The sequence below is a fragment of the Aythya ferina genome (assembly GCF_964211825.1).
Source record: "Aythya ferina genome assembly, chromosome: 9".
In the NCBI taxonomy this organism is placed as follows: Eukaryota; Metazoa; Chordata; class Aves; order Anseriformes; family Anatidae; genus Aythya; species Aythya ferina.
Window position 1 is genome coordinate 23,680,693 of NC_140305.1, and position 20,646 is coordinate 23,701,338.

Below are 20,646 nucleotides of genomic sequence, written 5' to 3' on the forward strand. Positions count from 1 at the left end.
CAGACACAGATCCTTCCATTTATTAACATATTCTTTCAGATTCTCTGAGCCATGCTTATGCTGCTATGGTGACACTACTATATATGCCTAATCTTCTTGTGAATACTACAATGACTGATGGCAAAAGAGCAATGAGGATTTCAGATAGACACACTGCAGGCTTGCCAGTGGAAGGAAGTGGTTGGGGTATGCACTGATGCAGACGGATGGGCAGTGTGATTATGGCCTCATGCCTATAATGAAAATGCCTCTAATGTAAAGATACTTGAAACCTCTGTGTTTTAAAATTTGGTTTCTTCTTCCCCAAAATGTCTGCCCCTTTGGGAACGCTTTAAAGCTACATAATTGTTGGGATGCTTTCCAAATCTCACAGCTCAGGATTATATATCAGTCCAGTAAGAAGAAAGCAGAAGGAGCTGTTCTGCCTCTGCTCTGGCCCTTGATACCATCTGATAGTGTAGATGAGTTCTGCATACAGAATCAGCATGAAATCAAGGTAAGAAACGGTTGATTGGTGTCTTTGCAAGCCTTGGGCAAAGAAAATGCTGCAGAAGGTTAGATCAGATATGTTCTGCTATTTTAGTAAGGATTTGGAATACAGAGTAATTCATAAGCATTCTGGGTTAGGCTATGAAGAAATTTCAGGATACTTCAGATGCTCCTTCACATCCTGAGGTGTTCCATCTTTAACTGGGTTGAGCTCCCTGCACTGAACATTTTATGACATGCAGCACAAGGTCAGACCTCAAGATTGAGGATTCTGATCCCACATTTATCAAAGCCAGTAGGAGTTCTTGGAGTGCCTTCATGCTCTCTGCATTCACGATTAATCCATTAGCCTTTGAAACACATTGTGACATAAAATGTGTTCTTTCTCTTACCCTAAACATGGAGGAAACCAAGCCAGGGAAGCAAAGGCTATTATTAAAAGCCACAGGGCAGCTTCTAAGTAGGAGCAGAGCATCCTCCTTTACACCCAAACCTGTTAGAAAAATCACCAGCTTGGATCCATACAAGTGGCTTCTCTTTTTACGTTTGATAATTTCTTATTTGGCATTTATTGGATTTGCTTACACAGAACCAAATTCTGGCATACTGACTTGTGTCATGGAGCCTGTTAACTCACGCATGAGCTCAAAGTCTGCAGTGGGATTATTCATTGGTAAGGTATTTTAGGAAGTAAAGATATTGGATCTGCCCACTGAATGAGGAGTCTTAGAGAAATCCTGAGGCAGCTTGAGGGATAAAGTACTGCTCAATTAGCCCTGAGTATGTCTACATGCTGCAGCAGTCTCCTGGAGGAGAGGCACAACAGGACTGTTCACTGGCACTTTCCTAACTTGCAAGGACCCTTCAGCAATTCCTCCCATGCAGAGGCAGGTCAATATTCAGCTTTCTGCCTGGGCGACCCTTCCAACACCAACTTCTGCCTGGTCAGGGCTATAGCAGCAGCTAACCATGTTATGCTGATAGCCCTTCGTTGTTTAATCCATGATTTCACACGAGGGTCTCCCTGGACTTCCTGATTGCAGTTTCAGTTTCACTGAGAAGTGCACTTGGCTCCCCCAGCTCTGAGGACCGTGAGATGAACCGGAGTGCTGTGGTCAGAGGTAGTAGGGAATTGCTGCAAAATAGGATCAGCTGCAGGTATGTTCAACCTCGGAAATGAAGCAAAAAGCCCCTATTCTATACAGGGCTAATGAGGGAGTCTTTCAGTCACTCAGGCCAGGAGAATTATTTTCATGTGGAAATGCTATCACCTCTGTTTAACACCAGCATACCCAAACTCTTAATCACTTGTCTTCCTGTGACTTTCCCTGTCAAAACTGCCTTTGGTCCAACTGGGAAAATTTGGGAATCTCTGTGAATCTCTCCTCTCTCACTTGAACCTCTCCATCTAATTCAGGCTGAGGTGGGCCTCACTGCTGGGCTATACTTGAGTTCCTCATTCACAGCTCCAGGGCACAGTGCAGACTCACTGTTAGTAACCTCTCCACTTGCTTTTTTGGATCCCCTTCTCTGCCCTTCACTCTTTCACGATTCTGTCGTGCCTATTCTACCACTAAAAAGCTTTTATTAAATCCCTTCTATTATCCTGTCTATCTGCCAGTCTTCCTGGAAATCTCTCTTCCAGTGTTTTCCTCCTCAGCAGTCTCTGAATCACGCTTTTCTCTGTGCCTCTTCACCTTCACTTAAGGTGAAAAAATTTCCTAAGACACCTGCAGACAGTCAAAACAGCATCAGTTACCTAGTAGGATGGAAAACCAAACCTGAGCAATCCCACTATTCTGCACTTAAAAGTCCCCGGTTCTCTCCTGCCAGCAAGCATATTACTGAGATTTCAGTATCAACAGGTTCAAGAGCCAAACAGCAATGAGATCCATACCCTGGATGCAGATGTAGCCACGGCACTCAGAAGAGCAGGACCTGGAGCAGAGCTCTAGGAAGAGCTGAGTCTCAGTGACCCTGCCTTCACCACCTCCTTCAGGGTGCCACCAACTTCTCTTTCTCTGAGGCAACGCAGGCACAGGGAGGGAGAGCAGGACTGAAGGTCTGACCTGCCAATGAAAATAAGTAGGGTTCTGCTCCCACCCGCTCCTGCAGTTTGGGTCTGCACCGTGGCTGCTCCTAGCTCAGCTCTGCGCTGAATGGATGTTGCAGACGGAACTCTGTAGGGGTGCGAAGAGTGACTGACTGAGCAACGAGTAAAAACTAGACATAGTGGATGTCTGACAGGTCACTGGTAGTCCCAGCAAGTGCTGTGGAGAGGTGTGTTTGCATATAAATTCGGCATGCAAGAATCACTGCAGAATATGGCATTCTGCAAGCTCACTGTTTTCACATAAACACGTTGTACACAGGCATTTTGCAAACTGTCACCAAGCTATCTCAGGGATGAGCTATAAAGCTCAGGATTTGACAGCTTGCAGTCATTCAAGGTACTATAACTACAGCGTGTCAAAATGTTAGGGAACATTATTGCAAAAGTGTAGAAATGCTTTTAAAACAGCTCTTTATCCTCTTGCAAGGTACTGCAGACTGTGGTGGAAGTGTGTGTGTTCTGGCTGCTTGGAATCCTGCTCCATATTTCCAAACAAGATTTTGATAATTTATGAATGCAAAAGTCATCAAATAGCTGCTAGTATGCAGGGCTACAAGTATTGTTTCATTCTAGGTAGGACGTACCTCACTGACTGGAAAATAGGTTTCTCAGTATTGGATGTAAAATCCTTTGGAATTTAGAACAATGAACACTTCATTGCACCAGATTCCTGCAGATTAGATTAATTTCCAGTTAATCATCTGCCCCTATGCTTTGAGATAATGTATTCAAAATGAGAAATCTCAGAATATTTCAGCAGATTTGATATCTCCAGATTCAGCTGGAGCAAATGATGACAAAAGAACTAAAACAAGCCTCAGAAAACAAAACAAAACAAAAGTTTTCATTGTAACACTCACTGCTTGAAATGCTTTAATACTACTGCTTGTCTCCTACTCACTTATCTCTGCTCACGTTTGCTCTTCTTGTAAATGAGAAGTTCTGTTCCAGTTACTGCACAAAGATCATTTTTTGGTGTTTGCCTTTTTCCCAGGTTTCTGTTTTCCCTTCTCTTTTCCTTTCTTTTCCTTTTTTGTGTCTGCTAGACTCTTCAGTATCAACAGAGATCCAATCCCCTTCTTGGTCATCAACCCTTGCCACAGATTTTTGATCTCAAAAAGAGAGAACAGTCTGGTTACCTTGCGGAAAAGGGTAAAAGCAAACAGTTGTGTGGAGCAGTATTACTGCTGGTTATTCTTAATACAAAAAGCTTGACACACCGTGGTCTCCAAAGCAACTCTTATTCTGCATTCAACCACATTGTTTGCAGCTTGACTGACAGCCACCTGACTTCTTTTATGGTGTTACTTTTTCAAGAGGAATTCCTTACCAAGGAGGACACTAACACTGCAGTCCTCCAGACCCTCTGAGTGGGAAATGACTATGTCTACACATTTTTAAGTACCATCACTTAGTTCAGAAGAGAAGTTTGGGAGAAACACATTAATTCATGAAGAAATAGCAGACACTACAGAAGGAGAGGAAGAATTTTAGTTTCAGAAGAATCAAAGGCTGAGTGTTTGCCCTTCCTTCCTTCTTGCCTCATACTTTTTTCTGAGCTAATTCATTCCATGGCCCATTGGGTGATACAAACTGCTCTTCCTTTGGGGGGAAAAAAGAAAGAAATGAACAAAAATAACCCTCACACAAAAAAATGTTTTGTTCAATGTGTCAGCAACTGTAACTTCAACTTTCTACAGTCAAAACACAGTCAACAAGAGTGGCAGTTAGATTTGTCTCTAAACAGTGTCTTGACTTAGAGGATCTGACTCGTTTTTAGGGGCAGTAACCATTCCCCTGTCACTGCCCAAGCTCCATTTCAAGTTGCAAGGGCTGTACTGCTGATTGTGACCTGGTGGGGCAGTGACAACCTTCTGCTACGTTTCTGCCAGCTGCCCGGTGCTCTCTTTCCTGGTGGTTCCCCATGCTTTACCTTAACATGACCAGTTTTAGAAGTATGGCTCCACAGTAGCTGATGCAAACAATGTTTTAAAGTGTTTTTGATGTTGTGCAGGTGCTCTGTAGGTTGTTCTACAAAGTATCTGATTACTAAACCTGCTGCTGTGTGTGTGCATTTGTGGTTGCTTTCTTAACAGAGGTACCTTCAGGGCCATGGCTTTTTTATGCTTTTTTTCCTGTAAGTACTCCAAGATAGCAGATGTCCCCTGACAGCACACTTCGATCGGAGGGTCTCTCATAGGGTTCCCGTTCACAAGGACCACCTCCAGCTGCTGCAGGCTGGCCAAATCCTCGGGCAGCTGGGACAGCTGATTGTCCTGAAGGAGCAGTTTCTGCAAACCTGAATGCACAAAAGCAGAGAGCTGCAACACAAAGAACAGGAATGACGTGGAAGGCAGTGCTGTTCCCTGTGAACAGCATATTGGTGAGGCCCGAACAATTCAGTCTGTGTAGGGGAAGAGTTTGCGTATTGAAAATTCAAAGTGCCTCTCCAAGAGTGGAAGGATGGGACTGGGGCTCTCCTAGCAATGCACGAACTTGGCTAGGTGAAGACTTTCACCTGTCAGGCTGGTGGCCAAATCCAGCTTTCAGAAGTCCTGCTAAGTGGTGCACCGGCAGTGTTAGTGAACTGGGGAAGATGGGAAGACTGGGCTGGGGAGTGACCCCAGAAAGTAGGTTCCTCACCACTGCCCTGGGGTCACTGGTGCTGACCCATCAGGTCTTCTCCCATCAGAGGTCTGCTTGGAGCTTGGAGACACCCCGTCTCTGTGCTCCTGGGGTTGGGGAGGGTCACCAGGAAGGACCTCCTGCCCACTTGGCTTGGGCACAGCACTTCCCTCACCCTCCCACCTCTTAGCCTCTGTCTGGTTTGGCCCTTTACTGGACGAGCACTGCACAATGCACTGCGTTCCTCCTCTCCCTCCTAACCCCGGGATGCTTACTGGTATCTGTGTCCTTAGGGCCACAAACACAAAGACTATTTTTCACCTTGTATCTGGCATACAGACTCTGGGAGCTCCTTAAGGAGGTTGTTGTGACAGTCAAGTATTTTCAAGTGGGTCAATGAGCCGACCTCTGGGGGCAGGTATTCCAGATAGTTATTCTCCATATACAGTTCTTTCAGATTCTGGAAAATACGTGCATATAACTTTTCAGAACTGAAGGATTTTTCCTTAACTTGCTTTATAATTAATATGCAGAGAACATCAATAAGTGCAGAAGTGAGGTTTAAAAGCTTAGACACTATTGGGATAACTAGCACTAGAGAGTGCATGAGTTTTAAACACTGAGTATTAATATTCCTATTTTAAGAGCCCTGGTCTGATGCTGTACCATGTACCTAAAGAGATTAGGAGAACTTTCAGTCCTGCATTTGGGAGCAGCTGAAGTCCTCAAAAGTGCCAGGCCACAGCAGCGAAAGATCTTCCCCCTTCTGTTGCTCCTACCTGCAATTTGATGATGTCTCCTGGCAGACTTGTGAATTTAATTCCTTTATTTTGTCCCAGGTATAACCTCTCTAATGATTCCAGGAGAAAGATTTCCATTGGAAAGGTACTGAACTGGTTTTCAGACAGGCTAAGGCATTTTAAATTTGTCAATTCTTGTATTTCCACTGGTATCTAGACAGTTGTCAAAAAAAAAAAAAAAAAAAAAAAAGGATACATGGATACATTAAGTCACTTATGCAGTAGTCTTAGGGATTTTATTTTTAGGGGAAAATTTCTAGGAAAAAGTTGTGGGGCTGCACTACTGTTGATTATTTCCTCTGCTGTAGAGATTTCTTATGGGGTTGATTTTCTTCTTAGCAGAAATATTTGTCTGCTTCTTCACCTCCTTTTGTATGCTCAGCGCAGGGGAGAGTCATTAAATGGATCAACTCTGAAAGTGATTCTTTTGCATGAATTACTACATCTGTAAATGTAACCCTTAAGAAGAAAATTGCACTGATGGAAATCTCCTTGGAAAAAGGAGTTGCATTTACTTAAAAAAGGGAGGTGTATTCTCAGACCTAAAAACGAGCATGTCACACTTATAATAGCACAATTTAGGGTATGTAACTGTTCTTTATCAAACGAACAGCAAAAGTTAAGGATGTTAAAGGCATTAACAATATCACATCCATCTTAAAGTTGCCCTCTGCTCTGGTTCAGTTTGTGATGCTTTGGTTCTACACAAGTGCAGATCTTTATTTTCCCATATGCACAGAAAAAAAGATGCAAAACCCTGAAGCAGTCCCTTCCCTCCAGTCACTATTTCGTCTTTACTATTCCACACAAAGGTCAGTGCTTCTACGTTCTTGCTTCTCTTTCCCTGTCTGAATACTCGGATGTCAGAAATAATGAGTTCCCTACGCTCAGGTGTGTGCCAGGTGGAACACATCTCACTTTAGTACAGAAAGGTGGGACTCAGCTGAAACAAAGAACTTAGACTTTGCAAAATGGGGAGGGTTTCAATAAAATAAAAACAGAAACAAAGAAACAAATACCTCCTGTATTTGATTGTCATCCAGAGCCAATACTTCCAGGCTTTTCATAGTGCATATTCCTTTAGGAATTTCATCAAAGCAATTTTCACTCAGATCTAGTACCCTGACACTGGTTAATCTGGTGAAGGAGATGGGTACTTTGTGCAGTCCAGTGTTCCTCAGATAAACACGGGAAAGTGATGTCCAGAAGCGTGTCTGGTATGGGAACTTCTTCAGGCTGTTACCAGACAATTTGAGATCTATCATTTCTGTGAGCTTCTTCAAACCTCGGGGAAGCTTGCGCAGGAGATTGCAAGACAGATCCAGCACAGCCAACTTCTGGCAGTGTTGCAGTGTAGGAGGAATGGAGGATAACTTATTAAAAGCTAAAAATAGCTTAACTAAGTTTGTCAACAAACCTACCTCTCGTGGGATGAGACGGATTAGATTTTCTTCCAGATCTATTATTTCTAAGTTAGCAATCTGACAAACCTCAACAGGGAAAATTTTGAATCTATTTTTTTTGAGGTAAATTTCCTTGAGTTTTGTCAGGTTCGCTATTTCTTTAGGCAGACTCTGTAGTTTGTTATCAGAAAGGCCAAGCAGTTCAACATGGTGGAGGTAGTTGCAGATCTGCACTGGGATTTCCCGCAAGTTTGTTTTGTAGAGCCTGAGCTTACGAAGGGACTGCAAGTTGCTGATAACCAGCAGTGAACTGTAAGAGAGGGGATTGTTACTTAAATCTAAGCTCAGAAGATGTTTCAGCTCCCCCAGTTCTTCGCATATGTCCTGTATGTGATTCTGATTCAAGTAGAGAACCTTCATGTTCCTCAGGCGATTTATGGCTTTGGGGATGCTCACAATTAGGTTCTTTTCTACGTGCAGCTCCTCCAGACACTCTAGACTGAAGACCTCTGATGAAATGGTTTGCAGTTGCTTATTGGACAAATCAATAAAAAATATCCTGTCTGTGATGTATGGGGGAAAAAGAGCTTTGTTCTCCGGAGCTTTGTTCTCCAGAGCTTCGTTCTCTGGAGCTTCGTTGTCCGGAGCTTCATTCTCTGTTATTTCTTGTGCAGTCTGAACAAGGTCATCCTCAGAGCAGACAGGTTCATCTTTAGGGTAATGAATGTCCCTTGTGCTGGCATCCACGCTCTCCTGAGACTCAACCATCTGTGCTCCTTATTTTTAATTTCAGAAGAGAAAAAAAAAAAAAAAAAAATCAGCAGTACTCAAACACCTTCTTGCACTAAATAAAGACTGGAAGAATTTAGCATTTAGGGACAGGTTCTGATCATGGCTGTACCACTCAAAAAAAAAACCTGCTTACATTCCTTGACATGGAGGGGATGTGTGTACAGCAGGACTGTGACTTGGAACCCAGCGTCCTGACGTGCCCCAACAGGGGGATCAGAGGGTGACCTTTGTGAAGTCAGTGGGGCTGGAGGAAGCATCTTCCTTGGTTCTTAATTTAAAAGTGCTGAGTTCTGTCTTCAGCTATGCTGACTGTAAAGCTGACAAGAGCCTTCCTATAAAAAGGTGGTACCTTCTTTTCTAACACTCGGCAGTTTCTGAGCTGGAGAGACACCGGTAAGCCTGATACCTGATAACCTTTAAATTGCAGTATTTGGACTGTGAAAGAGTAAGGAGGTGGAAAGGAGCAACCACCTGGCTGACTGTGTCTACAGGAGTGGGTGGAGGACACCTTTTGGCTGACATTTAAGACAAGCTGAAAGAGAGGAGGGAAAGGCTGAAGTCAGGAGGCAGCCATCAGTCACCTCCTACCTGAGGCCTTCACGTTCCCCCAGGTGCTTTCCCCAGGTCACCAGAACAAGGAGAAAGAACTGAAACAACGAGGTGGGGGAGACCCATGCTAAGCTTTGCAGTTTCACGCAGCCATTGTATAAGGGCATTTTCTTTTTTATTAGCTCTGAATTCAGCATTCTGGAGTGAGCCCTGCATCTTGTGTGGTGAGGAGAGAGTATGATCCCAGCCCAGCCCTGGGTTTTATGGGGGTCAGAGGAAGGATCTCCTCAGTGGAAAGGAGGGGCTGGGGCACCTCCCAAGTAACTGGTAAACCCCATAGCTACACTAACTCGTGCCAAGGCTCCTCAGAGCTACACAGGCATGCCACTGACTAACAAATTCTGGGACTAAGCGAGCCCGGTGTGACGGGCAGTGTGTGACGGTGACGCTGCCCCTGCCCGGCCTTCAGACCTCTCCCTGCTGGGATGGGACTGCTGCCAGAGCCCTGAGGGGACACCGGGGACTGTGGCCTCCTCCTGCGCCTCTCACCCACGGTCAGGCTGAGGCTGCCCCCCAAAAAGCAGGCACGGACGCTCCCTTGGATATCGGCTGTGTGGTAACGGGCCCAGCCCACAGTACGGGTGTGCACGGGGAGGGTGCTGAGGAGCCGGGAGCAATGGCAGGCCCTGGGAAGCAGCGGCCATGGGGATGTGCTTGCTGTGGTGCTCGGTGTGAGCCTGCTGTTCAGGTGGCACACCCGAGCCGAAAGGTGCCTCCTGTAGCTGCCACATGCACCCCAGGCCCCTTTCAAAGCTGCAGCTTTTGTATCCAGATCCCAAGACACTGGGGGCAGGAGGGCAGTTTGCTCCGGGCCTTGCAGCTTTGCTGCTCTCACTGAGGCTGAGACTCCTCCCAAAGCTTCCCACCTTCAGTCCTCTTTTGGGCTGATTGTCTCAGGTAACTGCAACACGGTGGATTAGATTTAATCACAAACTGCAGGAAACAGTCCTTTTTACAAGGAGAAGGGAATATCTATATGAATATTATGTCTAAAGGCTCAGATCCTCTGTGGTGGCAGATCAGGAATATATACACAATTCCACATTTTTTTTTCCTTTTTTTCCCCCCTCCCTCTGTATCTATCTGTTATTCCTGTATAACATTTGAATAATGGTAACCCTTTTCAGCCCAAGCCCATTTTTATTGTTATATATCTCCCAGCACAACAGAACTTGCGTCCATGGAGATGTTGCTAGGCTGCTGTAACGATGCAATAACAGTTTGTTTTATTTTCAAGCACTGTCATGTCAGTTCTTCCAGACCTTCACCAGCAGTATTTGCAGGCTTGCCAAAACCTGAGCCAACCTGAAAACCCTTTCATTGCTCATGTGCTTCAAGAAGCTGATAAAAGTGATAACATGTAAGGAAATAACAAACAGCATTTTTCAGATTCTTCTGAACTCCTTAAACAAGAAGCGGGACAAGGAATTGAACAGTGAGAAAGTTTATGCAGTTTCAGGCTTAAACACAGATCACGCTTAGCATTTACTGCAGAAGTTTTGGTTTGACTCATCTTGAAATCATATTTCAGAAGTTTGTAGCTGTATATCCCTTCTGGACAGCTTTACAAGCAGTAAAATCAAAGGTGAAAAAGGTACAGAATGGTGACTCCACATCCCTTAAAGAAGCCAAACCCAGTGTCTGTAGTCATTCTAACTCCTTTCTGCCTTGCTCCTGTTTAAAAAGCCTCAGCTGCATCCAGTTAGCTTCCAGCTGGTAATGCTTTCCTGAACTGTCTCTGAGTCCTGACAAGGTATTAACCACCCAAACTGTCTCTCCTTGCATGGCAAAATAGGGCTTCCTTTCATGGGTGCTCCTAGGAGCAGGATTAATTATTGTTTGGAGAGAGAACCCAAGAGAAGACAGGGTAAGGTGGTGGTTTGTGTTAGCTTTTTATTTTGGGAGTGGGATAGAGTAGATAAAAGAAAGGTAGCAAGGCGATGATAAGGTAACCTCCAGGACAGTTTCTTTATTTTCATCTGCCCTCTCCTTATCTTGCTGTTTCCTGCTCTCTGTGTATTTGTGGTCTTGCAGCAATACAGTGTCTTGAGAGTATCAAAATGGATAGAGCTTAGGTACAGGGTGAATCATACTGTCTGTTATGGCATTACCACAGTTAGCTACAGCAGCAAGAGCACCAGTGAGGTCGCACGTAGATACACTTCTTATATGGAGAGAGAACACGTTTTTCTGTATCACTTTCTTTCTCCTGACGTTCTTATGTTTTTGTGTTACAGGAAACAGATAAAAGGGATCACATTAAAAATAGCTGGAAATAATCATTTAGTGCCTGTGCAGAGAGTTACAGATGAAGATCTTCAAGTTCTTGCCTTTGTCTTAAACAGCTCTATATTTGTCACAGGTGAGTTTTTTCTTTCTGTGTTTGATGTGCTAATATTGTGGTGGTTCAACATCAATGGGCAGCTAAACATCATATAAAAAAATAAGAAATATAAAACATAAGCAGTCTTGACTTCAGCCTTAGTTCATCTTTGTTTCTTTTTGTTCATAGATCAATTAATTGTAGGTATACATTTGTCTCATTCTTCATCTTTTTCAGGTTTGGATCTTAGGTATAATGTATTGACTGATGTTGGAGCAAAGCACATGGCAACACTCCTCCAGGTGCCAAAATGATGTTTATGTTTCAGCAATATGATTTATTTGGCTATGTTAATATTTCTGTGATGTATTTGAGACAAGAATGCATTGGTTTGGCAGAATTCCACTGATTTTGATTTTTGTATCCAAATCCATCCCACTAGAATCTCAGATTGCATTCTCTGGGGGAGATTTTTAATTTCTGAGAGCAAAAGAGTTTTGATATTTATCTAGGGTGTTGTGAAAAAGGAATGGTGGAATAAACCAGAAGGCTTTTAAGCTTACATTCAGTTAAACAAAGGATGTAATGGTAGTGTCAAGTGTGCCAGGGCCTTTTTTTCGGATACTTTATCCTTTCTATTAGCCTTTCTGTGGTTCTAAACATAGGAACCTTTAACGCTTCCTTTCTGTCATTGTTAACACTTGAAATACAGACTGAAAGTGGTGAGTTTCCACTCTGTGACTGTATTTCTAGAGCTCAGGGGAGTGCCTTCAAGTTCACAAATTACCTGGAGTTCTACATGTGAGCTTAACCACCTGTCTTGTTTGGTCATATGGATTCCTAGGTGGCTATTGTAAGCCCCATGAGGATTTACACACTGCATGTTTTTCTCTCTCCCTCATTTGATGCACTTTAGCATTCTCAAACCACTTCTCCAAATCAGGTTCTGTCTATAAAGTGCAGGATGGAGGTTGTAGGTATGTGTATGACACATCTCCTTTTTTGAAAAGTTCAGGCATGCTCTAGAAAAGAAGTCTCATTGCTTTCTGCTGTATTTGTTCCTAAGGAAAACTCAACTCTGCAGTACCTTAACCTGATGTTTAATGATATTGGCACAAGTGGAGCAGAGCTGATAGCAAAAGCCCTCCATGTGAGTATTAGTCTGAGAGATTTTAGATGCTGGCATCCAGTTTGATATTTTCTTGCTTTTGATGAACAGTACTAGTTGTCCTGCCAACATCAAAGTTGGCTGAAAGGGCCCTCTGTCTTCAGCCCATTCAGCATTTTGCTGTAACACAGGGATTGCTTGTTTTCCCAAGGCAGCCTTCAGAAATCAGATTTCACGCAAGAGAAAGTTGCGCTGTGCTGCCATTAATACTTAATTATCACAATTATCGCTCTGGATTTTTGTGTGAAAAATGCTATGCTGTGCTCCAAGTTGTATAATGCCATCAATATTTTCCTTTGAGCTTTTTTTAATTATTTTTGTATTAAGTTTGCCTGTACCTTGATGTCAATGCTTGTCTCAAATCAAGATGTCTGAGACGTATTTTCAAAGCTTTGCCTCACAGCAACAGCACAAAAACATGTTAGTTGTTTTTAACGTGGTTTCCTCAAGGAAATGAGGCTTGCATGTATGACTCGTGTTTATGAAACAAGACTCTCATGGGCTCTTTCTTCCTCCTTCATAGTCTTTGAACTAATTTCAGCTAAATCTGGGAGGCCTCCACAACACTAAGGTTGTATGGTAGAGCTGTACAACATCGGGCTTGCCAGCATCCCCCAAACCTATTTGTGCAGCCCCACAGCAGCATTTGCTGAGCTTGTCCTGCAGGCAGGTGGCAGGACCTGATCTGGGCTCCCCATGGGTGAAGGGAGAGGAAAAAGGAAGGAGATGCTGTAGGGAGGCACTGCAGTGGGGGAAAGGGGACCAGGGACATGTGGAAGATGTAAAAGCCATATGAAACCAGGCTTCGTTATATCTTCTGCTCACAGAACTACTTGTTTTGTAATCTCTTACTGAATTATAACCTCTGATAAAGAGTACAGTGATACTGAGGAATTAAAAATAGAAAACTGCTCTGCATTGCACTTAGGACTTCATCCATTTAAAAGGTGTTTTGTATCCATTGAAATTCTATGGAAAGTGGGGGAGAGCTGCTGACTTCTCTCAACCTCTGATCAGAACTTTCTACTGGCAGTCCTGCAAAGACTGATGCATTGATTTGACTGTGTAAAAAAAGTCTTACTGAAATCGATTGTCTTTGCTGGGCTTTGATTTCAAAGCCTCTGAGAAACACAAGCAACCTTCTGCTTTCTTAAAGGCACGTTGTATTCTTGTTTAAGTGAGTTTTGGTATAACTTGCATTTCACTTGCCAGTGTATGCAGAAATATCTGCCTGGATTATTTTCATGAGTGTGCAGCTTGTGAGCTTACTTGGGAGAAACAAGTTTTCAATTAATTAAGCTTTGCTTCCAGACTCTTGATGTGCTTCCACTGTGGAAAGCTTGCGTCAACTGCTTAGTCAGTGTTATCACTTGGGCAGAATTCTAGAGGGATGTTTTGTCTGTGTGGCAACCAGCAGGATTCACAGGAAAAAGGACAGTTGTTCAGGTGTTATTCTTCTCATTTGAAAAGGATTTTTTTTTTTTTTGTCTAGAGGAATGAAGCCCTTGTATATTTGAGAATGACTGGAAACAAAATAGAAAACCAAGGTGGAATGTACTTTGCTTCGATGCTACAAATTAATTCCACCTTAGAGAAGTTAGATCTTGGAGACTGTGATCTGGTAAGTAAACCAGTAAAATTATCAGCAGTTACCAAAGTCATCGTATGTGTCAGTGTTACAAAGATCCTGCAGTGCTTGCTTAGAGGAAGTGCCCTCTGTTGCCATTGAGTTTGCATTTTGTGGTGGCTGGAGGTAACACAACGTATAACAATGCAATTTGTGCTTGGGAAGGTGTGTTGCATAAAGCCCTGAAGTCACAACCAGTGATATATTCAAGTCACTGTCCCTGGGAATTCAGGTGCTTGGTGTTCACATATTCCAGCATTGTTTCTGTTGTTCATTTGTTATGCTGTCTAAATCCTGTGTGATCCATGCTGAAGAAGGGGGTTCTTCTAAAGTGTGCAGTGCTATAAAGCCCAAAAGTCACCCTTTCCATAGCTCTGTTGCTCCTGTTAGAGCTTGACTCATAAAGGACTCAGGCATGGCAGTGCTGAATTGAGTAGGAAGGCCCCTAATTTGATCTCATGTAACTTGCTGCCTCCTAGGTGAGTGCTGAGGCTCCCTCAAACTGCACTGGGAAATTCAGGAAGGTAGGGACAGGTCAAAGCACTACACAGAGAGCTTCCTGCTCTAGCCAGTGAAAACCACGGATGGCTTTAAACATCTGTGAGGTGTTTACACCAGCAGCAGCAGGTAGCAAGTGGAGCAGTGAACCTCCTCCAGGTGGTGTGTCCTTGTGAGGTAGCCTCAGGGGGGCTGCAAGGTGGCCATGGTTCTTCTCCCTGCCTAGGAGAATTTGGTGCTGTGTCCCTGCTGGCAGGAGAATGCTCTGGCCAAGCTAGAAGTGAAATTGCGATGGGCTGCTCTCAGCCTCCTGTTAAAGCTGCTCACTTCTCAGGCTAAGTGTAGGTTGGGCATACAGAGTAAGCTGCACTGTAACGTAACAGTTGTGGCTGTCACCTGGAGGTCAGATGAAAAACTTTATTTTGTTTGTTTCCTGGAATTGCAGAACTTGCTCCCACACTAGAAGGGGGAATGAATACCTTCCAGAAACTGTGGAGGTTATGAATACATAAACAAGGAAAGTGTTGCTGGAGTTAAGATTTATTTAAACACTAAGTATGTTTATGCTTGGTAGGAAGCTGACGGAGTTGTTTTAAAATGAAATAGCTTCAGGTGTAGACCAGCCTAATTGGAAAGGAGCAGAAATGTGAGGTAGTGACCAAACCAAGGAAATACAGAAATCCACATTGGCCTGTATTCTAGACTCTGACTGCTCTATACCACATTAATTCACTTTTAGCATGCATTTATCTAGTGGATAAATGTTAGCTAAGACTTTTACTGAAGACCTTGGGAAACACACACACAGGCTATATTTTGCTTCATAAATTGGGGAAAAATGAAGTATGGGATTAATTACATAGACAAAGATCTCGCTGAGATGCGTTATTCTTGCTTTTTATTTTCTGACTTGCCAAATTTCCTGGTCATTTGTAGTTCTTAGTTTAATTCCATTCTGTTATTCCATGGGGAGTTGGCATCGGTGCCTGTAAGCACTCGCCTACAGCACTTAGATTTCTCCAAGGTACAGGGAGGCAGAAATAACAGTATTTCCAAGCAGAGCCCATTCGGTGTTTTTGATCTTCTGACAATCAATTTTAATAAGTCATGGTAATGTAGTAGCTTGATCTATACATTGGACAGGTTTATCTAAAGTTTTCTTTTTTTCTTTTTTTTTTTTTTTTTTTTTCCCATTTGCAGGGTACGCAGTGTCTGATAGCAATAGCAACAGCCCTGACTCAGAACAAATCAGTCAAAGCAATAAACCTAAATCGTCCTTTACTATACAGCCAAGAGGTATGTTGGTAGACTGCAGTGCCAGCTCAGTCAGAGAGAAGCATAAGTAAAGTCAATGCTGATGTATTTATGGAAATCTAGACTACAGGACTCTGGGTTTTCTTACAAAATGACATAATATTTTTTTTTTAAATGTAGATTTTCATTATTATTTTCTTCTGCCACAAATTTTGTGCCCTCACAAGCCACCCTTGTTTAACTAGGAGGCTAATTTTTTTTCATCTTAAACGTCTTTCTTGGTATGTACGCCTTTGTTAAACAAAGGGCTGATGGAGATGACTCGGTACTACGGAACTGGGTATTCCTTCCACTGCCAGCGCATGGGGAGTTTTATGCATCATTCAGCAAACCGAAGAGATAAAAGCTGTTTAGCAGAATCTAAGGGGAAGAACAAAAGGCTGCTTTTTATCTGAGCAGTGTGATACATGGGCAATTGCCAGAGGCTGCAGCCTAAGGAAGAAAGGCATACTTTAACAATATGCCACATTCACTGCGCTGTGTGGTTTCGTTGTTTCACTATGTGAACTTGAAGCTTGAATTTAACAAGTGAATGAACCTCAATGTAAAACCTACGATGCATCTGCGATCCAAAACAAAGACACAGACCTGCCAAAACAATCAGGCGCTGAAAAGAGAATCAGTAAGGCCGTGTTTGCTGGGGGCAGCACCACAGGCCACTGGATGGGTACTTGGGCGCAGAGGTGTGGGCTTTCACCTGCAGGCATGCGGCTTCTGTTGCATCCTTGTAGGCTTTCACCTGCAGGCATGCGACTGCTGTGAATGGCTGCTGGTCCTGCTAAGTCTTGGCCACAGAGCTGGTTCTGCCAGGCTGGCAGCAGTTTTCAGGTGCCTGTGATGTGTATCCCATTTTCCTGATGGCAAGATAATGTAACTAAACTGTCCCGAAAGCCAGATCTTCCCATATCCCAAAGGTGACTTTAAAAGTTTGAACAAATTATAGTTATTTCTTTTCTACTAAGAAGTAGGGGAGGGTAAGGGGTTTGATCTGCTTAAGTACAGACTTACAAATAAATCTAAACTACTGGTATTGAAAGTAAAGGCCTAGTCTGCATCTGTGAGAGTTCCTATTTGCCATTGTTCCAACCTTCAACCCCATCATCTTCTGAGGCCTCTGGATTGCTCCCTTATTTTTGACTCAGAGAATTCACTTGGTTGCTTTTGTAACTAAACGTGACAATTTCAAAATGAATTTACTGTGCCTTACAGTGACAGGGCTTATCTTTCCCCTCAGCAATTCTGTCTCTTTCCATGAAATAAGAGTGTCATGACAAAATGTTGTTGATGTTAGCGAGGGCTGACTCAAACATAGTTTTTTAAAAGCAGTGTCTGGGAGGGAAATTGATCAGATATCAGGGGCATCAATGTTTGAATCATTATAGTTGTAGGGATGTATATAGTACTGTAAGTCTGCAAATACTTTTGTTATTTTTTCCATCTTTTTTGAGTTCTTATAATACACTGTTTCCTTGCTATTTTCAATATGAAGTTGTAATATACAAAATAGAATGCTACTGATGAAAAAGTTTTGCCGTTGTGCATCTCTCTTACTGAAGCAAGACCATATCTTATTCTAACATAGAGTTTAATAAAACTTGGTGTGTACTTCTAGGAAGAGACCACAGTCCATATAGCTTCGATGTTGAAAAATAACTCTTCTCTTGTGGAACTACATTTGTGCAAGCACGAAATTAAAAGCTTTGGTGTAGAGCGACTGTGTGAGGCGTTGTATGAAAACTGCAGTCTGAGATACCTTGATCTTAGGTGGTAAGAGTTACTATGTGACATAACCTTGATTAACATTAGACACTCATTTTCTTAGTGTTCTTTTAAAAAAAAATATATATATATATATATGCATTATCTCTTTCAGTAATAAGATAACTCGTGATGATGTGAAATTTTTGGGAGAACTACTAAAACGGAACCAAACCCTGGAAATACTAGATCTTAACTCAAACCGAATTGAAGATGACGGAGCCATCTACTTGAGTGAAGCTTTGGCTTTGCACAACAGGACTCTTCAGGCGTTAGTATTCACGTAACTTCCCCCAGGGGCTGCAGACATAACCACTCAGGGTAAAAGGAGCTCAGTCTTTGCAGTGGCTGAACTGACAGGAAAATTTTGTGTTTTTATGCTACCAGTCAGAACAGTCAGGAAGTTCCAAATCTTTTGGTCCAGCTGAGAGGGAAAAAATGTGAGCACCAGATTGTGTGGGATTCATTTGCCTAAGCATAGGTGTCACGGCCATTTGAGGTGCCCTGAGGCCTGTGAGAGATCTGTAGGATGCTGCAGGGAAGCCACACGGGTTCTTTCGGAGACCTGCAGCTGGAGGCTGGGCAGGGCATACTGATGTGTCCTACATGGCATGAGAGACTTGTGTTTGGATAACTGAATGCAGCCCCCTGTAGCTTCACATGAATGCTAGGAGTAAAATGCCAGGCCAAGAAATGCCATGCAGGCCAAGGTGCTGACACTTCATGTTTGCCTTCTGTGCCTGTACTTGTTTTGTTCATCTTGGGTCCATTGCTGCATAGCCTGATACGTGCTTGTTCTTCTATCTTTGGTTTTGGGTTGAAGCTTAGATGGGTTTTGTAGAGGGTCTCAGCATCCTGCATGGGATTCACAGCTTCTAGTCATTGTGAGGAGATGAGGGAGGCTATGGGATCTGCTTTGTTCTTCTTGCATAGGTCCCTGTGGTGTGCAAGCGTAAACACAACAGCATCTGTAGGGCTTCAGAATTTTAAGATAATCAGATTCTGTGCAGGGATAAGGCTCTATATTTGTTGATTCTGATCTTCAACAGATAACAAAATCCTCTGTTGAAGTTAGCTTCCGGGTGAACCCAAAAGAGCTGTAATCTCTCCATCAGGGTGTATTTTGTAGCCCGCATTAAACCTTGCCGGCAGGATGTAAAAGCTGATCAAAGGTGTTACCTGAAGCCATTAGTTTTAAGTAGCAGACTGAGGAGGTGGTGGCTGCTAGGTGCCTCTGAAAGCCTTCCAGGTTCGCTAACATAAAAATAACTGCCAGTCCGCAAAGATCAAAGCTTAGCCTGGCTCTGTGCCAAGGCCTGGGCTTCAAAGCAGACTACAGATGAGATGTGGCCACCGCACAATAAGTCACTGACGCTGGAGAACTGAAGTGAGCAACCTGGCTGCGCGAGTCACAGAAGTGCCTTGAGAAATAGCACAATTCCATGGCCCAAGCTGCCTCTAGCAACCTGAAGAAGGTTTTATAATAGGACTGGACCTAATACAAATATCTCACATATCTCACTGCGTTTTATTAATATCAAGTATACAATTTTGATACCCATATAACTATATAAAATCTATAATAATATAACTCAGTAAAAAAATATTTTTAACTAAGATATGGGAATGGAGTGGTGTGGCACCTTTGCATAACTATTTTCTCTGTTTATTAGGTTATCAGTAGTAAGCAACAATATAGGTGGTGAAGGGCTTGTAGCTCTTTCACAAGCAATGAAAACAAACATGGAACTTTCCTACATTTATATCTGGGGGAACAAACTTGATGACGCCACCTGTATGGTAAGTGTTTACTTCTGAACCCTTCTGAGGGTTTTCTTTTTTTCTAAACTGGTTTTCACAGTCACTGGAAGACCACAGCACTTAGTGAACAAGATGCTTGATTTACTTCTTAAAAAAATACTTATATTATGGTGCTACTGTAGCAAGTCACCTGTCATCAGCATACTGAAATGACCAAGTACTTGCCTATTGTGTTATGTTTTCTAGATCCTTCCTTGCAGCCAAAGTATTGTGTTATATGTCAGATTTTTGTTTTTATTAATGACAGGCATTTTCAGAATTAATTCAGACTGGCCGCTTGAAACCTGATTGTACAGATGTGGAACCCTATGAAGTGGATGGGCACGTTTACCTTGCAGAGCTCTCCCACGGCCTGAAGAAGCATTACTACTGGACACCCAGTTATGGGGAGGTAATGAACAAAGCTGCTAACGCCAGCCTGGCAGTTGGAGCTGTTTCGGAATACTTGTAAGGTAGGAATAGCCTGAAGCCATAAATGCTTGAGGTTTTTCCACCTGGCTTCTAGTGAAATGGGTGACATCATACTTACTGCAGGTTGTTTCTTCAGGCTCTCTAGTCTAGGAGTCTAGAAACAGTTGGAAGTGGTATTAGAGATGAGATGTTGAACCAGTAGCTATAAAATTTGTTACTAAATAATGCCCAATCTATTAAAAGCTTATTAATATGAGAATGCATTAATTCTGCTAGTCATTTCTGTTGCGCATGCATCTCCTGTAGGGACATGGCTTTGTGGGTGATACTGATGGTAGGGGGATGGTTGGAGGTCTTTTCCAACCTTAATGGTTCTGTGATTCCATGCTTCCCTTGCCTTACTGTAGTTAGATGTAGTTCCATTGCCCTTCCTAGGCTGCAGTCAGGCTTCCCTGTAGCAGGCAGAGCCTGCAGGTTGTGTTGTTTTGTCTCTGCAGGCTGGAGGCCAGCCAGGCAGACAGAACCGATAAAAGCTTCCACCTAGGACTGCCTCTGGGCAGCAGCTTTGCTTGAGAGCAAATCAGATATGTGGTAGAACAAGATTCCTATTGAAGCTAAAAGAGGCTGGAGTAAATGCAGTTGTTGCCACTGCTCTGTACGCTCTCCTTTTACTTAAAAATGGCGTGCTTGTGTTCTTTATCCAGGAGTACTTTTTTTTTAAACCAAGTTAAGTGAATTTAAGCTCTTAGCCACAAGAATGCATGAATTTAAAAGCTAGTAAACCTAGTTCACAGATATATAAATGGCATTTTGATTAACTTGCTGTATGTAGTTCTTAACTTCCAAATGAAAAACACCACTGAACTTGGTGTTATTTCTTCCTGTCTCTTAAACT

At 43.0% G+C, this 20,646-nt stretch overlaps 2 protein-coding genes across 12 annotated transcripts; one reads left to right on the plus strand and one right to left on the minus strand.

The window, feature by feature from the left end:
* Nucleotides 1-338: 338 nt before the first annotated feature.
* On the plus strand, nucleotides 339-20,014 carry LRRC34 (leucine rich repeat containing 34). Of its 11 annotated transcripts, XM_084530204.1 has the most exons (11): nucleotides 9,015-9,406; nucleotides 10,069-10,191; nucleotides 11,069-11,193; nucleotides 11,392-11,456; nucleotides 12,221-12,304; nucleotides 13,815-13,943; nucleotides 15,648-15,743; nucleotides 17,374-17,528; nucleotides 17,635-17,790; nucleotides 19,193-19,319; nucleotides 19,588-20,014. In XM_084530204.1, exons 2-11 carry the CDS (start codon nucleotides 10,076-10,078, stop codon nucleotides 19,789-19,791), a joined length of 1,257 nt encoding a protein of 418 aa, XP_084386330.1. In that variant the 5' UTR covers nucleotides 9,015-9,406; nucleotides 10,069-10,075; the 3' UTR covers nucleotides 19,792-20,014. The 11 variants fall into 11 exon arrangements, with proteins under 11 accessions (XP_084386334.1, XP_084386338.1, XP_084386335.1 ...); XM_084530208.1 differs by lacking the exons at nucleotides 9,015-9,406; nucleotides 10,069-10,191 and adding an exon at nucleotides 339-496; XM_084530212.1 differs by lacking the exon at nucleotides 17,635-17,790 and having other exon boundaries at nucleotides 9,003-9,406.
* Nucleotides 513-8,916, minus strand: LRRIQ4 (leucine rich repeats and IQ motif containing 4). The gene is made up of 6 exons (XM_084530197.1): nucleotides 8,852-8,916; nucleotides 8,356-8,754; nucleotides 7,047-8,206; nucleotides 6,007-6,180; nucleotides 5,549-5,687; nucleotides 513-4,901 (listed from the first exon to the last, which is right to left on the minus strand). The coding sequence occupies exons 3-6, from the start codon at nucleotides 8,196-8,198 to the stop codon at nucleotides 4,552-4,554; spliced, it is 1,815 nt and encodes a 604-aa protein (XP_084386323.1). The 5' UTR covers nucleotides 8,199-8,206; nucleotides 8,356-8,754; nucleotides 8,852-8,916; the 3' UTR covers nucleotides 513-4,551.
* Nucleotides 20,015-20,646: the final 632 nt, after the last annotated feature.